This window comes from Podarcis muralis, chromosome 16, assembly GCF_964188315.1.
Source record: "Podarcis muralis chromosome 16, rPodMur119.hap1.1, whole genome shotgun sequence".
Classification (NCBI taxonomy): domain Eukaryota; kingdom Metazoa; phylum Chordata; class Lepidosauria; order Squamata; family Lacertidae; genus Podarcis; species Podarcis muralis.
The window spans coordinates 22,508,838-22,528,270 of record NC_135670.1 but is presented as its reverse complement, the minus strand read 5'-3'; the positions used below and the strand labels follow the sequence as shown (position 1 = coordinate 22,528,270).

The 19,433-nt window shown below is 45.6% G+C and overlaps 1 protein-coding gene across 3 annotated transcripts in view; it reads left to right on the top strand.

The window, feature by feature from the left end:
• The window catches only part of BICDL1 (BICD family like cargo adaptor 1), a 62,855-nt gene that overhangs the window by 32,323 nt on the left and 11,099 nt on the right, over positions 1 to 19,433 (top strand). Inside the window, exons 4-10 of one of the 3 annotated variants that reach the window (XR_013391022.1) lie at positions 5,260 to 5,406; positions 7,659 to 7,883; positions 8,486 to 8,704; positions 10,135 to 10,278; positions 12,829 to 12,959; positions 18,354 to 18,474; positions 18,783 to 18,893. Coding sequence is in view for 2 of the 3 variants with exons in the window: in XM_028709412.2 (XP_028565245.2) it covers positions 5,260 to 5,406; positions 7,659 to 7,883; positions 8,486 to 8,704; positions 10,135 to 10,278; positions 12,829 to 12,959; positions 18,354 to 18,474 (987 nt within the window). In the remaining variant the exon portion in view is untranslated. The remainder of the gene's footprint in view (positions 1 to 5,259; positions 5,407 to 7,658; positions 7,884 to 8,485; positions 8,705 to 10,134; positions 10,279 to 12,828; positions 12,960 to 18,353; positions 18,475 to 18,782; positions 18,894 to 19,433) is intronic. The other 2 variants (XM_028709412.2, XM_028709414.2) reach the window with 2 other exon arrangements.

Below are 19,433 nucleotides of genomic sequence, written 5' to 3'. Positions count from 1 at the left end.
ATCCTGTCTTTCCCACCATGGAACCCAGGCATCATAGCATGTGGTTTCCAGGCAGTCCTCCATCCAGGCTCTGGCCAAACCCAGACCTGCTTAGCTTTATTAAGGTGGTACCCTCAGATGTGCCTTCAGATCATGGCCAGGACCATTACTGATATCAAGGGAAAGGGCAGTAGCTCACTGGTAGAGCAGCTCTTTTGTAAGCAGAAATTCCCAAGCGATCAACAGAATGGCCAAAAATGTTTAAACAAGAACTAATGTAATCTAGAGAGCACTTTTGTGTGGACTAGAAGTCATCGCCTCAAGAGTAGTTCAAGTACAATCCCAGGCATCTCCAGGTACTGCAAGGAGAGAGCCCCTGGCAGTCAGCATAGACAATTCTGAGCTAGATGGACCAGTAGTCTAAATCAGGCATGTCCAACTCCCAAGAGACTGTGATCCACTCCCAGTATAAAATACGAATTGGCAGTGAGCTATCCCAGGGCTAGGCAACCTAAGGTCCATGGGCCAGATGCGGCCCAATCGCCTTCTAAATCCGGCCCATGGACGGTCCGGGAATCAGCGTGTTTTTACATGAGTAGAATGTGTCCTTTTATTTAAAATGCATCTCTAGATTATTTGTGGGGCATAGGAATTTGTTCATTTTTTTCTTCAAAATATAGTCCGGCCTCCCACAAGGTCTGAGGGATGGTGGACCGGCCCACGGCTGATCCCTGATCTACCCATTGTCATTGGAGGGAGGAGGAGTGTGTGTGGGGTGGATGGATTACCCAGAATTGTTGAGCTTTTTGGGGGGGAGGATTGCCCAGAGTTTTTTAGCTCTCCCCCATAACTTTCTGTACACAATAAGGATCCCGCGATCTGCCAGGATCAGCCGGGGATCTACCGGTAGATCGCGATCTACTGGTTGGACATCCCTGGTCTAAATCAATATAAGCTTCTTATGCTCCTAATGGTTTTTAAGCCCTTCCCTCTTGGCACATTGACTGTCCCTATGAACTACTTCTGTTTCTACCGAGCCCAAAAGAGAGGGTGGTTTCTCCATTCTTGATTCTCTTGATCCATTGCAGAAGGCAATTTTATCAAAGTCAACAGAGGGTACTCCTTAGTATGGTCATTCTCCTTTGATTTGTCCTTATCTCAGAGCAAAATAGTATATGAGTCATATGTGGTACCCAGTGGGAGGAAAGAGGGGGTGGGAAGGAATGCAAACAGGCAGTAATTGTGTTTTGCTGATAAAGCAAATTAGTTTCTGTAGAATCTACAGAATTCTAATTCTGTAGAATTCTGCAGAATTACCTCAGTTAAAACAAGTGTGAGTGTTAAACAGCCTTTCCCAACTTGATGCCTCCAGATGTTTTGGACTACATTTTCCATTGGCCCCAAACAACGCAGCCACATAATGCTGGGGTTGATAGGAATTGTCTTCTAAAACATCTGGAACGCACCAGTTTGGGAGAAGGCTAGCACAAAATGTTGTGATCATCCACCAGGCCTAATTGATGGGAGGTCAATTAGACAAGACTGGCAAGCTGCTACTCAAAATAACAAACCAAGTAACCCACGGTTTGGGGATCAATACCATCACACCCCTTATATTCTAGCTTGGTCTCTGAGATCATGTAGAGGAGTGCTGTTCGTTGTATTAGAGGCCCAGCTTGGCTCAACTAGAAATCAGGCATTTAGTGTTGCGGGTCCCATGCTGTGGAACGCTCTTCCAGCAGAGATTCGGCACACACCCTGTGACTTCTACGCATCTCCTTTCTATGCTGGCAGGGCTTTGTAGCTGCCTAATTTTTGTTTTTGGATTAGCCAGTTACCTCAATGGTTATCTGCATTATTATTTTTGTCAGTGGTGTTTTATGTTTCAACGTTCAGCACTATCCTAGTACTTTATGATATGGCAGAATGAAAACACTTTTATCAATAAATAAAGAACAGAGTTACAGCGACAGGCCCAGATCCCAACTCTGCCAGGACTGTTACAGAACCTAATAATATCACTTACAACATTAGGGGCTCCTTCGCTGCTCATCTTTCAATCTGGTATATATGCTGTCATCTGCCAGTAGCGCCTTCTGCATTAGGACAAATAGGCCAGACTCTTCTATGCAACAGAATAGGTAAAGGGACCCCTGACCATTAAGTCCAGTCGCAGATGACTCTGGGGTTGCGGTGCTCATCTTGCTTTACTGGCCGAGGGAGCCGGCGTACAGCTTCCGGGTCATGTGGCCAGCATGACTAAGCCGCTTCTGGCGAACCAGAGCAGCGCACGGAAACGCCGTTTACCTTCCCGCTGGAGTGGTACCTATTTATCTACTTGCTCTTTGACATGCTTTCAAACTGCTAGGTTGGCAGGAGCAGGGGCCAAGCAATGGGAGCTCACCCCGTCGCGGGGATTCAAACCACCGACCTTATGATCCACAAGCCCTAGGCTCTGTGGTGTAACCCACAGCGCCACCCGCGTCCCTTTTATGCAACAGAATAAATGGACCCAAATTTTATTTTAGAAACAGCAATAGCCCCAAACCAGTGTGGGGACATTGAAACTTTTCAAGAACACCCTGTGACTGACCTTGAGGTAGTAGACCATCCTTGAACAAAAAAAAAAATCTTCAGAGTAGTTTTTAAGATGCCACAAGACTCTTCATTGTTTTGACAAAGGAAATTCCTTCACATCATGTGCCTGTCGGAGCATATCTACATAGGAATAGCCTTGCTGGATGAGAACAAACTACTCCAGCATCTTTTTCTCACAGTGACCAACCAGGTGCCCCCATGGGAGTGATCTGGGGTTGTGTCAACCCAACCCAGCCAAATCTGACTAGGAATTGCCCAGAACTGGTTCAGGTTCTGGGCTTTGATTGCATATGGTGCACGTCCCTTAGACACACATACACATATTGGGATTTCCAAGCTGACTTAGCTGCAACATTCACAAAATGCAATCATTCCACTACAAACCATTGACAATTTCAACATTAAATTAAAGCTTTTTAACAGAGAGAGGGATCTTTTCTCTCTCTTTTTTTTACAGTACTGAGTTTTACTTTTTAAAATTTTTTATTCTTTTATATAATAATAGTAAAATAAATAATAATTTACCTTTAGATGGGGGAAACTGAAAAACAAGCAATAGTAAATCTCAGTGTAATTTGTTCAAAGAAAATAGACTGTATTATACCTAAATTAATGTTATGGATTTATGTGAGATCTATAAATGTTTATGTACCACACTGGAATCTCTGAATACTGGGTGCTTGGGGACAAATAGAAGAAAGGGGTCCGCTTGTGAGCTTCCAGAGGCAACTTGGTGGCTGTTGCTGGTAAATGAGCCAGGGTAATGTAATGGTTAGAACACGGGTAGCCAACCTGGTGCCCTCCAGATGTTGTTGGGCTCCAGCTCCCATCAAGCCCAGCCAGCATGGCCAATGGTCTGATATTATGGGAGTTGTTATGTACTGAAGTTCTCACCCTGGGCCAGCAGGGGGATATTGTAGATAGTTATCACTCAGGTCCACATATGCAAATAAGGGATTGAAAGTGACGTTCAGTGATTGGATAGTTACAGAAGGTGGTTACAGTTGCGTTGTAGTGGAGCTCTATATAAGCAGGCTGGCTGAACCCTTCAGTTCAGTTCTGTTGTGGCCTGTGAATAAACAAGAGCTGTTTGAAGAATCGCTGTGTCATCTGATATGTTCACCCACAACTTAACAGGAGTTACAGAGTGGGAAAATCTGGAGGGCACCACAGTGGCTACCCCTCAGTTGAAGTGCTGGCCATGGACTGGGGGAACCCAGGTTCAAATCCCCACACAGCTGTGAACCTCACCGATTGACCTTGGGCCAATCGCCTTCCCTCTCAGCTTCTATGGATATAAAAATGAGTTTCTGCAACTCACAGTGAGGATTCGTGAACATTATACAGCATTAACTTAAGTGTTAGCTGCAGGTTTTGATGGGGGATTTTATTGTACGGAACCTCTGAGAATTTGATTTGGGTAGGGGAGAAATATGTTCTCTCTTTTGAATTGCTTGGAGAAAAGGAGAGCTCAAATCTCCACTCCATGGGTGACTTTGAACCAGTCAATCTTTCAGTCTAGCCTACCTCACAGGGTTGTTGTCAAGACACAATGGGGGAAAGGGGGAGGGGTGAACCATGCACACTACAGTGGTACCTCGGGTTACAGACGCTTCAGGTTACAGACTCCGCTAATCCAGAAACAATACCTCAGGTTAAGAACTTTGCTTCAGGATGAGAACAGAAATCGGGTGGTGGCTAGGTCCAGTCGTGACCGACTCTGGGGTTGCGGCGCTCACCTCGCTTTATTGGCCGAGGGAGCCCGCGTACAGCTTCCAGGTCATGTGGACAGCATGACTAAGCCGCTTCTGACGAACCAGAGCAGCGCACGTAAACGCCGTTTACCTTCCCGCCGGAGCGGTACCTAGTTATCTACTTGCACTTTGATGTGCTTTCGAACTGTTAGGTTGGCAGGAGCAGGGACCGAGCAACGGGAGCTCACCCCGTTGCGGGGATTCGAACCGCCGACCTTCTGATCGGCAAGTCCTAGGCTCTGTGGTTTAGCCCACAGCGCCACCTGCGTCCCTTAAAAGTCCTTGGCGGAGTTCAATATCTATTTGAACTCCATTAAAGTCCTGGGAGGAGTTCAAATAGATATTGGCGTAAAAGTAAAAGAAAAGAAGCAACAGTCTTTGGCCTGAAGCAGCAAGAAGGCCTCTTCCCCCAATCTGATGGGGCTGTTTAGGTACCTGGAATCCAGACCATGGAAATTCCCCCACATTTGACTACCTAAAAGAAAAAGGGGGAAAGGCCCAGTGTGGAAAGCAGTTGCATAAACAAATCTGTTTGTGCTTTGAAGGTGTAAGCAAGGTGCTCCGTGAGCAGACTGAGAGAGGGGCAAGGCGTCCTTCCCCGGCGTTTTTATCTCTCTTGGGAATTCCAGAGAACACAGCGGCCTAGCTTTCCTCCTTCCCTCCCTCCTCCTTTGCCTGGCAACCCACATTCCAGCTCTCTAAGAGTTTAAATTCCTCCCCCACACTCTCTCTTTCTCGCCTCTCCAGACAAGTTTCTGGCCAGGGGGAAAGCGAACTCCTCTTTTGACCACAGGTGCAGGTAGATTTTGCATTCATTTCTCTCCTTCTCTACACCTGGCTGAGTTCTCATTCTCTCCAGACTGGGAAATTGCAAACACTTGAGACTTACTTTGGGGGTTCCTTCCCCCCCCCCTTCCTCTGCTTTCAGATTAAGATGCTTACGGATAGGAAGCATGAGCTGGAGCGTCGGCTGAGTGCCATGATGGAAGAAAACAACCTTCTTCAGGGGACGGTGGAGGAGCTTCAAGATCGCGTGTTGATTTTGGAGCGGCAGAGTCACGAGAAGGACCTGCAGGTATGGGGGGAACAGGGGCTTGGGGAAAGGGGGGGGGACAGCTGGAAGGAAGGGACTGATTTAAAATATTATTATTATGATTGAGCGATGCTGCCAGATCACCAGTTTGGGAACAGGAAGGTAACATTGTGAGGCTTGAGCAACCTGAATATTGGACTTTTACTAGTGTTTCAGGAATTTATGTATAGGTTGGGAGGGGGTTGCCCCTCCAGCAGATATCATGCACATGCAGCCCACTACCAAAACCAGCACTTTTGTAACTTTTGTGATTTGTCCCCACAAAACACTTCATCACAGTTTCTTCCTATCTATTCAAAGGGCCTTTGCTGCACGATACCAAATGTAACAATTCACTGATAAATGTCTCTATGTACTGGCTCACTGGGAAAACTTCAGAAATTCATATAGACACGTGAGCTCAGCTACTCAGCAGCCCCTCTGCCTGAGTGATAATCCCTGGCATCCTGATACCTGAGTGCCAGACAGGTAGCCATTCCAGAATTAACAAACCCAGATGAAGACAAAAGGGTGTGATTGACTTGATTAATTTACAGGGAAATGGTAAATATCTTTTTTGTTACATTTGATGGGTGTTTGGTGGAGGGCAAGGGGAACCATGGGGCAGGGTCCAGGACGCTCAGATTACTGCCACCAGACCTCCCCTTCCATGATGTAACCGTGATGTATGAGTGATGTAGTTTGGGGGGGGGTGTAACATGGGGATTAGCAACTAATAAAAGTTTGGGGGCTCTTTTGTTTGGGGCTTCCATCTTGTTCCACCTGGTGGCAGGTGGGAGTCCTGCCACGACAATCTTCAATAAAGACCAAGCCTACTGGCTGCTGTTTTGCTCTGGTATTCCTGGCTGGTGTCCTTGTTTTTTGTCCAAGGGAGCCCTCAGATTTCTCCGTTAACACTAGGAACCAGTATGTCATCGGTGGGAGGAAAGGGGAACCCATGGCCCGCCAGATGTCCCTGGACTACAACTCCCATCATTCTTGACCATTCATCACGTGGGTCGGAGTTAATGGGAGCTGAACTCCAATGAAATCTGGAGGGCTACAGATTCCCCTTCTCTGCTGCATATTCTCAAAGGCTGCTGCAATCCTAGACCTGCTTCCCTGGTACTGAGCCCTATTGAATTCAGTGGTACTTCCTGTTCAGAAAACATGTATTTTAGTTTATTATTATACTTCACAAAAACGTGTATGCCACTGAGCAGTAATTATAACCTCTAAAGTGGTTTACAGAGAATATAAAATATGCATTAAAATTGTATTGAGTTATATTTATTATGGGTAGCATTGATTTGTTTATGTGCCCAATTTACCGTATTTTTTTGTCTATAAGACGCCCCCATGTATAAGACGCCCCTTATTTTGGGGGACTCAGATTTAAGAAAATGGAGGGAGCTGTATCCGTGTATAAGACTCCCCCTAATTTTTGACATTATTTTTAGGGGGAAAGCCTAGTCTTATACACGGAAAAATACGGTATTTTCTGTCTCTTAGTGTTTAATTGTCCCTTCGAAGCAGCATACAAAGCTTTCTATCCAACCTAAGTTGGACTCGCTGAAATTAATGGATCCAAGGCAGCCATGCCCATTATTTTTAATGAGTCTACTCTGAGTAAGATTAACTGGATACAGCTTAAAACTTTGTAAAATACAATAATGATGATTAAACAAAAGGATATGATCATCCAGTTAAAGCCACATTATGCCCCCTTAAACGTGAACAATAGCTCTTAAAACATTAGCAGTGAATAAAAGCAACAGCAGTGATTAAAAAACAGACTGAAATAAAGGGTGTTTGAGCTGTTTTGGAGCTGTGCAATGTTTTTAAAAGACATGTAGGATTGTGTTGTAAAAGCCTCATTTATGTTTTTTTAATTGTTTACCTAAAAACAAAAACTCAATGTTGTGAATACAGTGAACAGGTGTAAAGGCATGCTAATTTTAACTAATAAAATACTGGCATCATACAGGCATGTGAAGCTGTGGGAATCCCTCCCCACAGAGGTGTGTCTTGCACATTCACAATGCAGTTTTCTTGAAATGCAGATATATATTTTAAGACCCACCCTATTCTTCTGATTGTAAATTGTTTTAACTGGTTTTTATCTTGTTTTTTATATTGCTGAAGCCTGCTCTGTGACCTTATGGTGAAGGGTGGAGGATGATTAATAATAATAATAATAATAATAATAATAATAATAATAATGAAAAATATATCTTTATAATTTCTTGTGCCAGTTGCATCAGAACCAGCTAGAACTTCAGGAGGTGAGACTGTCTTATCGGCAACTGCAGCTAAAGGTAGATGAACTCAGCGAGGAGAGAAGCCTCCAGAATTTCAACTCTACCAGCACGTCTTTGCTCTCAGAGATTGAGCAGAGCATGGAGGCCGAGGAACTGGAGCAAGAGAGAGAACAGGTAGCATCAAAACTCTTGGCTCCAGAAGAATTGGGTGCAGCACAGGTGTGTTTAAATGTGTGTGGTAGAGCCATAGTGGACTTCCTTCCTAAAATCCTCCGTCCGCAAACATTTGTGTTGCACATTCTCCGAATACTCCGGTGTTCCCTGAATGTTCCTGATCTGCATTTGACATCCAGTCATCAACTTGATTTCTCAAGATTTGCTCTTTTATGGTTGGCACACAATAATATTTAATACTAATAATTTATTTGCTGGGGGCGGAAGGGTAATCAATTCCACAAGGACAAGCTATGTGTCAGAATTGATGCCTAGCTTGGCGCCAAGTGTGCTTCTTTGTTCGAAATATATGGAAAAGTGCCACCCCAGGTCAAATGTAGACTGGCCATTAGGGAAACAGGGGTACTGCCCCACCAACCCCAGTCTGTCCTCAGCTGGCCCCAATTGCTTGCCTCTCCCTTAGACTCCATGTTGTCCTTCTAGATCTCAGCAGGGAGGAAGATGGGGGCAAGAGTAGAGTTCGTTGGCGCTGCCTGCCATTGGCTCTGGCGCCACCTACTGTTGGACTCCTTGCTTTCCACCCTATCAGTCCCAATCAGCACCTGTCACAACTCCCTAGAACAGTCCTTTCTGCATTCTCATCACAGCTCAGACTCCAGCTCTGGGAGGCCTACTGCCAGGTCCGATACTTGTGCACTCACCTTCGAGGGAACGACAGTGCGGATTCTGCGGTCTCCACGGACTCTTCCATGGACGAGTCATCGGAAACCTCCTCGGCCAAAGATGTGCCGGCTGGTAGCTTGCGGGCAGCCCTCAGCGAGCTGAAGAGGCTGATCCAAAGTGTGATAGATGGCACAGACTCCACGGTAAGGGGGGGGGGAGAGATTTGAAGCTCACATTTGAAGCAAATGTACCTGTGGTGTTTGCCCTCCTAGGTGGGTCATAAGGAAAGGGTTAAATGAGGGTGAAGTGATTGGCCAGTGGGAACCCAAGGGGAGGAGTTAGAGTTGGAGTTGTTGGAAAGTTGTTGGGAGTTGGAGAAGGAAGAGGGAGGATAAGTCTATGGGTTGGTCGAGTTGTGATGTGAGACAGTGAGAGGAACTGTTAGGAGGAGTCAGATAGATAGTTGGGATAATCAGTTTGAAGTTGTTAGGAACGTATAGAAACTAAGATTAAGAAACTGCCAAGAAAAATTAACTGAAACCTTAAACTTGTTCATGCCTATAAAATAAACTTGATTATTTGTTAACGTTAACAACTGTCTGGACTCCGTGTGTACCCGAGAGAAACGGGTTGGTGGCAGTGGGAAAGCAATCACAGTGGTGGCACAGGGATCAATAGACCGTCAAACGTCCAGGGACCCTGTGTGATCGCCACAGTACCTAATTTGCACTTTCCAGAATGAAACACCCAACCCAAACGCCGCCATCCCAATTTGCACTTCTCTAAATTTTGCAATGCTGCCAACTAATGGGATAAAAATGCACATACCAGGGTATAGTGTGCATAGAAATAGCATACAGGTGTATTATATCGGAGAAAATTGCTTTGCAAAACTGTGTACGGTGGTACCTTGGTTCTCAAATGCCTTGGTACTCAAACAACTTGGAACCCAAACACTGCAAACCCGGAAGTAAGTTTTCCGGTTTGCGAACTATTTTTGGAAGCTGAACGTGCTCCGGTTTGAGTGCCACGCTTCCGTTTTGAGTGTTATGCCGAGGTCTGTCTGTTTTTGCTTCTTCTTCTTTTGCATTTTTGTATTTGCTGCTCTTTTTTTTTGTTTTTGTGACTGTGTGGAACCCAGTTCAGTTACTGATTGATTGATTGTGTGCCTGCAGTACATTGTTTATCGTTTTCATTTTATGGATCAGTGGTCTCGTTAGATAGTAAAATTCATGTTAAATTGCTGTTTTAGGGGTTGTTTGTCTGGAACTATTTTTGGCTGGAACTAATCTATTTTGCATTACTTTCTATGGGAAAGTGGGCCTTGGTTTTGGACTTCTGGAACGGATTAAGTTTGAGAACCAAGGGACCACTGTATATGGGAAGAAATTGGCGCTAAAGTGCTGATGAGTTTCGATGAGGACTTCTATTAAAAATTTGCAAACTGGTGTGGAAATGTGGAGAACCAGACTTAAGACTGGGAAAAGGTGAAACTGAGAAGAATTAACCTTCAGAGTCACCTGTCCCTGACTGAACTTTGTGTGGTCCCTCCTGGATCTCTCCTTTCTTCCATTCTGCTTGCCAAACCTCTCCTGATTTCACTTTTCTTTCTTTGCTTCGTTACGGTTGCCAGAGCTCACGGCGAAGCGATGATGATGCCTTAGAAGAACAGATCAAGCAGACGAGCGAAGATTCGAGAGCCTTGAGGGAGTTGATGGAAGGCGAAAGGGGGAAACTGAGGCAGAGCCTGGAAGAGCTGCAACAGCTCCATAGCCAGGTAAGCATTCACCTCTATCCAAAGGTCTATCTATCCCAGCAACCTCTTTTCACTCTGGCCAGTCATACGCCAATGAGAAACCGAAGCAAGATCTGACCACAGCAACACACCCCTCACCAGCACTTCCCAGCAATTCTTTTTTTTACTATATAAATTATTATTAGCTTTTTTAACATATCATTTTCAACAATAATTAAACATACTTTTATATCTTATACAATTTTTTTACTTCCATCAACCACATCTGAAAATTTTGCAATCTATTCACTTAATTTACATTTCTTACATTTAAATCGCATAACTAATATCTCTATTCTTTCTCCACTTTGCAATATTTCATATATTTCGCCTTACAAAACTTCTTGTAGTCCTACTAGCGTAATTTGTTGATTACAGTTGCTCTTCAAATAGTTTGTATATTTCTTCCAATCTTCTGTAAATCTCTGGTCCCGCAGGTTTCAAATCTTTCCTGCCATTTTATCCAATTCTGCGTAGTCCATTAATTTTGTCTGCCATTCCTCTTTCGTTGGCGCTTCCCAGCAATTCAGTTGCATGCTACCCTGACTAAACTCCTTTGAGCTCATTTGTTTTCTGTTGCTGGTTTGAGTTGTCATGGAATTACGTAGCTTGTTTACATCGTTTCAATCTTACTGTCCAGTTAAAGGGAGGAGAGGCTTGTGGCTCTTTCAGTATAGCTGGACTACAACTCCCAAAATTCCTCCTGATGCCTTGGCCAAGAACATCTGAAGGGCTAGAGGTTGCCCACCCTTGGTTTAATTTTTGTTTGGGGATATCGTACACCAGTTTTGGTTCCTGAGAATGAGGAACAGGTTTTTCCTCTATATTTGGATGCAGTCGGACACCATTTTGAATGGTGGACTGAACCTTTCTAAAGCACAATCGTTTTAACCTCTGATTTCAAAACTCCACTGATGTTTCTTTGTTTCTTAGAATTTCCAAGCAGAGCTGAGCACAAGTATATTAATAAAAAAAAGTCGGCCTGGAAAGGCAGACTATAAAAACTAATAAGCATCAGGCCTTTGAGAGAGGGCCTGCCAAGGAAAGCTTGCCCATCAGGGTGAAGGAGCTCAATCTGCCCTCAGCCAGGCTCACCTGCCTATTTTCTCACCCAAGAGAAAGTCACTAAAGAGTAATCTAGCCCAAGCCTCTGCAATGCAGGAACCACAACTGAAGAATCCCTGACAGATGGCCATCCAGCCACTGTTTATAAACCTCCAAAGAAGGAGAGGGCACCACTTCCCAAGGGAGTCTGTTCCACTTACCATCAGAAAGTTCCTCCTAATGTTTAGTTGGAATCTCATTTCTTGTATTTTGAATCCACTGGTTCGAGTCTGAGCTTTTGCAGCAGCAGAAAACAACCTTGCTCCATCTTCCATCCCCTTAGTCTCAGTGTTGCCCTTCTGGGGCACAGCAGGGAGGAAGATGGAGACAAAAGGAGATTTGGTTGACTCTTTCATTGGCTCTGGCACCACCTACTGTTGGGCATCCTTGCCTTCTGCCACACCAGTCCCAATGGGTGCCAGCTGCCCCTGGAGCCTGAGGAGGGAGGCCGGCAAGCAAATGCACTGGTATGTGTGCCCAGTCCTGAATCCTATAATCTGCTTCCCCATGTTCCTGTGAACTGATCATTCTCTATATGTGGCGGACTTTGTTGTTTTTGTTGACTTATCTCTATATATTAAATGGATTTAAAACCCACTCCCCTCTTCCCCTCCCCAGCTATACTTTTTCCTTCTGGATCCATTTATGTGGTGTGTTTTTTAATTGATTGTAAATCCTTAAGGAACATGGACACGTGTGTGTGTGTGCGCACAAATTTAATTCATTTTAAATTAAGCTGCTGTTGTATTTGCTGAGCCTAACGGTAGGAGATAAGCCCTAAATAGATAGAGAAGACTAGCTGCAAAGCAAAGCTATGTGGTCCTCAAAACTCTGCAGCGGCCAATTTTCAATTTCTCTTGCAACTGAGGGGTGGTGCTGAGGAAATGATTTTTTATAGTGTTTCAGCTAGCTATGGTAACCACGAATTCTGTATTAGTGACCTTGAAATGTTCAAAAATCCTAATGTGGTTCCTTTCACTGATGGGAATTACTTAAAACAGCCTCACTCTAACCTGGTGCCTTTCAGATTGTTAGCCAGCACCGATGAGAGATGTAGTCCAAAACATCTGGAGGACCACCAGTCTGATTTAAAAATATGAGGTTTGAAAACCAGCATGGTGGCTTTTTCAAGTTTTTCTCCGCTGTAGGTTCTTTTTAGGAATTTAAGGTTTTAATATTTATTCCTACAGCCATGTGGTCTGGTTACATAAAACCTCCAGAATGCAGAGTCTCAAGATTGCAACCATTTTTGTTCCTGACTCCCCTCTCAGAATACCCCATTTATAACTGTGGTTGTGATATGACAAGCACAGCTCCCTATCCACGATCTTTTCCTTGCGGCACCTTCAGAGCGGTCACTCCAGCCCCTTATTCTTGCCATTCAATGAGTGGCAATCAAAGGTTAATTTTTCTTCTGCTTCTTATCAGGTGACGCTACTGAGTGTAGAGATGACTTCCCTGAAAGAGGAACGGGACAGACTCCGGGGATCAGTAGATGATAAGGATATGAGCGAACAACTCTTGAAGGCTATCAGGGATCGGGATGAAGCAATCGCCAAGTAAGCTGGATTATTTTTTAAAGACGTGTGGGGTTGTGACCCCCAGGGAGAGGGGCAGCTGCATCGTGATGGCTTTGTGTGTGACAAGAAGCTCAGTGAAAAGTCAGGGGTGGAGAACCAGTGGCTCTTCAAACGTCATTGGACTCCAACTCCCATCATCCCCAGGCAGCATGATCAACAGTCGGGGTGATTGGAATTGTACCTTGGAATCCTGGAGGGCCACAGGCTCCCCAGGTGTGCTGCAAAAACTTTTCTAGAAAGGTAAAGGGACCCCTGACCATTAGGTCCAGTCGTGACCGACTCTGAGGTTGCAGCGCTCATCTTGCTTTATTGACCGAGGGAGCCGGCGTACAGCTTCCGGGTCATGTGGCCAGCATGACTAAGCTGCTTCTGGTGAACCAGAGCAGCGCATGGAACCGCCATTTACCTTTCCGCTGGAGCGGTACCTATTTATCTACTTGCACTTTGACGTGCTTTCAAACTGCTAGGCTGGCAGGAGCTGGGACCGAGCAACAGGAGCTCACCCCGTCGCGGGGATTCGAACCGCCGACCTTCTGATCGGCAAGTCCTAGGCTCTGTGGTTTAACCCACAGCGCCACCCGCATCCCTGTTCTTTTCTATATAGAATAATTAATTTGCAATCCTGCAGAGCTGGGGAACGTAGCAGGTAGCCAGAAACAGTGTACATCAAGCAGATGCAAAACCTCTATCATGCATGTGAATGTGTATTGTTTTGAATCCATGGAGAAGGGCAAAATCAAAACCCCAAAATGCACCAAAATTAATCTGCTGCTTAGTTTGATTATGTCACCCTTCCTTAGCTAGGTCCCCTCTAGATGTTTTTGGCTGCAGCTTCCCTAAGGCCCAGCCAGCGCAGCCAATGGTCAGGGAGCTGGAGTCATAGCAAACTGCCTTATATTTACACCTTATTCCATTGGGAAAGATGGAGGGAACAAGGAGAAGGGGACGACAGAGGACGAGATGGTTGGATAGTGTTCTCGAAGCTACCAGCATGAGTCTGACCAAACTGCGGGAGGCAGTGGAAGACAGGAGTGCCTGGTGTGCTCTGGTCCATGGGGTCACGAAGAGTTGGACACGACTAAAAGTCTAAACAACAAATGCCATTGGTCCATCTAACTCAGTATTGTCCAGCTTATTGGTAGCAGCTATTTAGAGTTTCAAATGCGGGACATTCCCAGCCCTACCTGGAGATGCCAGGAATCGAAACAAGAGACTTTCTACATACAAAGCAGATGTTCTACCACTGAGCCACCACCCTTCCCATTTACAGAATATTACAGTTTATCTGGGTCTCAAACCCTTGTTGTTAGTTAGGGACTTCCTTTGCATGCACAGACAGGCTCTGGCAGATTGAGCGGACGATACCAATAGTTTCTCCAACAATCAAGAAGGTGGTTTCTGCACTTGCCATAGAGGGAGATGAGAGGCAGATGGGGCTCAACAGCCTGGGAAGGTAGCCCATCTAGGAGAAGGAAAACTCTAATCCTCTGCTGCCTTATGGGATATTTTGGGGAGAAAAAAAATCTAGAGTGGAGTCCCTGAGACAGTTGGGTGGTGCCTTGTATACTGAGAGAGGGCTTTTATCGTCTGTACAGTGGTACCTCGGGTTACAGACGCTTCAGGTTACAGACTCCGCTAACCCAGAAATAGTACCTCAGGTTAAGAACTTTGCTTCAGGATGAGAACAGAAATTGTGCTCCTGCGGTGTGGCAGCAGCAGGAGGCCCCATTAGCTAAAGTGGTGCTTCAGGTTAAGAACAGTTTCCGGTTAAGAACGGACCTCCAGAATGAATTAAGTTCTTAACCCGAGGTACCACTGTACAGCCCAGGACCTCCATACACACTGCCCAGGTTTTGCACCCCAGAGAAGTCATGTTTGGCTTGACTTCACCCCCGGAGGCACACTCCATTGTCTGAGACAGATGGATGCCAACAACAGCAGCTTATCAACAGGCTTTTTGCCAGGTCTTCAGCCATTTTGCCTCTGGACCACCCACACTGATGTATAGCTGTCCTTACAGAGTACTGGTAGGAATGCCAAAGTGATACTGTTAAATCTGTCTTTTTAAAATTATTGATCCATTATCCTAATTGCCACTCAGTGGTGATTTAGCCTCCTTGCCAGTTAGGAACATAGGAAGCTGCCTTATTCTGAGTCAGATCATGGGTCCACCTAGCTTAGTTTTGTTTATACCAACTGGTAGTAGTCCTCCCCTAGGACTTGCCAATCAGAAGGTTGGTGGTTCGAATCCCTGCAAGGGGGTGAGCTCCCGTTGTTCAGTCCCTGCTCCTGCCAACCTAGCAGTTCGAAAGCACGTCAAAGTGCAAGTAGATAAATAGGTACCGCTCCGGCGGGAAGGTAAACGGCGTTTCCGTGCACTGCTCTGGTTCACCAGAAGCGGCTTAGTCATGCTGGCCACATGACCCGGAAGCTGTACGCCGGCTCCCTCGGCCAATAAAGCGAGATGAGCGCCGCAACCCCAGAGTCGGTCACGACTGTACCTAATGGTCAGGGGTCCCTTTACCTTTTTAGTGGTCCTCCAGGATTTCAGAGGTGTCTCTCTCCTGTCCCTACCTGGGGAGGGTATGAATTGATCCTGGGACTTTCTGTATGCAAAGCAGATGCTCTACCATGGAGCTATGGTCCTTTCCCAAAATATAAATTATTTCTTATATATTTATATTTCCCCAAATATAAATCATTTCTTATATTTGCCGTACACGGGACACAACCAGATTTGTATTGGGGGAAGCTATGCAATGGCTCAATCTCCTTATCTTCAAGGACTCTGTCACCATCATCACTCAAGGGGACCTTTTCAGCACGTAGAACAGGAAGCATACAGATCTCTGTTTAAAGAGCCATTGTAGCGCTGCCACCTGTTGGCTAAGGGAAGGAACTGCCAACTGCTGAGTTTTGGATGCAAAAGGCAGCTTTTGATATTTTAGTATGTGTGTGGGTTACTGGCTCTCCTGTATCCATGGAAACCAGCTGCCGTTCTGGGGCTGTACGAGTCCCAGTGTTTTTAATATTCATTCAGCAGTAAGGGGATTTTGCAGTGCAGGACTTACTTGTTCTGGTCATCTATCTTGGAAGCCGCAGTTATATTTTGCTGAAACGTGACCCGTGATACATCTTAAAATACAGATATATTAATTTAAACAAACCTATCCCTCTTTCCAGGGACGCGGGTGGCGCTGTGGGTTAAACCACAGAGCCTAGGACTTGCCGATCAGAAGGTCGGCGGTTCGAATCCCCGCGACGGGGTGAGCTCCCATTGCTCGGTCCCTGCTCCTGCCAACCTAGCAGTTCGAAAGCACGTCAAAGTGCAAGTAGATAAATAGGTACCGTTCCGGCGGGAAGGTAAACGGCGTTTACGTGCGCTGCTCTGGTTTGCCAGAAGTGGCTTAGTCATGCTGGCCACATGACCCGGAAGCTGTACGCCGGCTCCCTTGGCCAGTAAAGCGAGATGAGCGCCGCAACCCCAGAGTCGGTCACGACTGGACCTAATGGTCAGGGGTTCCTTTACCTTTACCTATCCCTCTTTCCAGGCTCTGGGATGGTTCAAGGCAGCAGACAGGTTTAGCTTTGATTCCAGTGCTGTTCCACATAGGGGAAGATCTGTAACTCAGTGATAGAGCACCTGCTTGGCATGTAGAAGGTCCCAAGTTCCTTTAAATCCTGCTGCACTCAAATCCTGCTTGCAGACTTTCTGTATGCATCTGTTTGGCCACTGTGTGAACAGAATGCTGGACTAGGTGGGCCACTGGCCTGGTCCGGCAGAGTTTTCCTTTAATGAAGCAGATAGCTGTGTTGCCACCTATCAGAAATGCTATAACAATGGAATTCCTGCATTGACTGGGGGGTTGGACTTGATTACCTTTGAGCATCTCTTACATCTCTATGAGTCTGTGAAATGCCATGTACAGTGCTACCTCAGGTTACATATGCTTCAGGTTACAGACGCTTCAGGTTACAGACTCTGCTAACCCAGAAATAGTACCTCGGGTTAAGAACTTTGCTTCAGGATGAGAACAGAAATCGCGCGGTGGCAGGAGGCCCCATTAGCTAAAGTGGTACCTCAGGTTAAGAACAGTTTCAGGTTAAGAACAGACCTCCAGAACGAATTAAGTTCTTAACCCGAGGTACCACTGTACGCAAGTTCACCCTCTTGTATTTCATACAATCCAGTACAGTGGTACTTCGGGTTACAAACACCTCAGGTTACAAACACTTCGGGTTACAGACTCTGCTAACCCGGAAGTAGTACCTCGGGTTAAGAACTTTACCTCAGGATGAGAACAGAAATCGTGTGCCAGCGGCAGTGGGAGGCCCCATTAGCTAAAGTGGTACCTCAGGTTAAGAACGGTTTCATGTTAAGAACGGACCTCTGGAACGAATTAAGATCGTAACCAGAGGTACCACTGTATAATGATCATCTCCCCTCACTCCCTGGGCCACTTTTGTTAGCACAGTCCTTATTAAGGCCCCCCAGCCTTCCTTCCCCCTTTCAGTCCTTCTGCTGTTCTGCTTCTGCGGTGTTTTGAACTCTTTTCAGCCAGATCAGTGGGTGGGTGGGAGAGGTCTTTCCAGGCAGCCTCATCCCGAATTTGTAGAGGACCATCTGGTGACTCAGGGTGCTTCCAGATTACCTGTTTATTGAGCACTCGTCCTGATTGGTTTGCAAGAAGATTTGACCGCAGTGGCATTCATTCTGATTTGTTTGGTGGGGTTAGCTGACGTTATGTTATCTATCTATCTATCTATCTATCTATCTGTCTATCTCTTACTGCCAACTTCGGCTTCTAAGCAGCTTACATGTATAAAAATTGATTACATGTGTGAATATATAAACCTCCCTAATTAAAGTACATGATAAAACAACCCCATTAAAACATGCCGTAATTACCGTAAGTAAAAAAGTAAATTTTCTTACTTTTATGTCTTGATGTTTTCTTTTTTGTGTGTATTTAACTCTTCTATACTTACCTTCGTTGTACATTTGTATTTTAAACCAATAAAGATTTACCATGGAGAAAAATAAATAAATAAAAACAAAACTTGCCATAATTAAAATAGGAAGAGATCCAAGGAAAAATAACAGTCACGTCTTCAAAAGCTGGCAGAATGCCAGTTGGACTCCCAACTTCCATGAGACCCAGCCAGCATGACCAATGGTTAGGGGTGATGGGAGTTGGCGTGCAATGACGTCCGGAGGGCACCATATTGCCTTCCTCTGTGTTCACGCATGGACCGTCCTTTATTGTCCTTGAATTGCCACGTTTCTCGGGCTGTTTCTAAATCCAAAAAGCAAGCAATGGCAGAGGGTCTCCCGAGAAATGAATCTGACCGTCTTCTGCTTTTGCTTTTCAGGAAGAACGCTGTCGAAATGGAGCTAGCCAAATGCAAGATGGACATGATGTCACTGAATAGTCAGCTCTTGGATGCTATTCAGCAGAAGCTTAACCTTTCGCAGCAGCTGGAGGCGTGGCAGGTAAGAGGGAAAGGGGAGTGTGGAGTAACAGTACAGAGCCCTCCTCCCCAGCCCCTATGCTCTTAAGTCAGAAATGCTTTGCGGATTCCACCAGAAGTCCCTTTTTTGTGCGTTCATCCTGGTTCACTTGCCTAAACCTTGCACAGCGGTGACATACATGCATGTGTTATTGAACTAGGCCTGATTTTCCTACTTCCCTGTGATCAATAGAAACCTCCCCCTGGTTGACCTTTTCCCACCCCAGTTTTCAACTTCTCCGTCTTCTCCTCTCTCTCTTTCTCTCTCTCTCTTCTCTCCTCTGCTTCCAGTTTGCTTCCTCAGGCCTTTTTACAATATGGCTCCTTTGGTTTCTGATCTAGTGTGGCCTTTCTCAGTTCCCGTAACAACAGCTTTAGTCGTACACCCCTCCTGCCTTTAAGGTGAGCGCCCACCCACCTCTCTCCTTAACCACCTCATCCTGTTTCATCTCATCCCAGTTCAGTTTCACTGCATCCTCCGGGGGGAAAGAATGCGAGCATCTCATAGGCACCCACAGAATCAACTCTGTGGGCACGTCGCTCTTTTCATCTTCCATGAGCATGTCACAGTTTCTCTCTCTCTCTCCTCAAAAGTACCTTTCTGAATTTGCTTGCCTGTCTTGTGGACTAGTGTCTCTCTTTTTTTAAAACACATGCTTTCCTTTCCAGATCATGGACTTGTAGTAACATTGAAATATACTCAGTCGAGTGTGGATTTCATGCTCTTTATTCAGCTCATAGTAGTGAGGAATGAAAGTTCCCCCAAAACATTTGCTTTATATACCGTATTTTTCGCCCTATAGGACGCACTTTTCCCCCTCCAAAAATGGAGGGGAAATGTGTGTGCGTCCTATGGGGTGAATGCAGGCTTTCGCTGAAGCCTGGAGAGCGAGAGGGGTCGGTGCGCACCGACCCCTCTCGCTCTCCAGGCTTCAGGCAGCT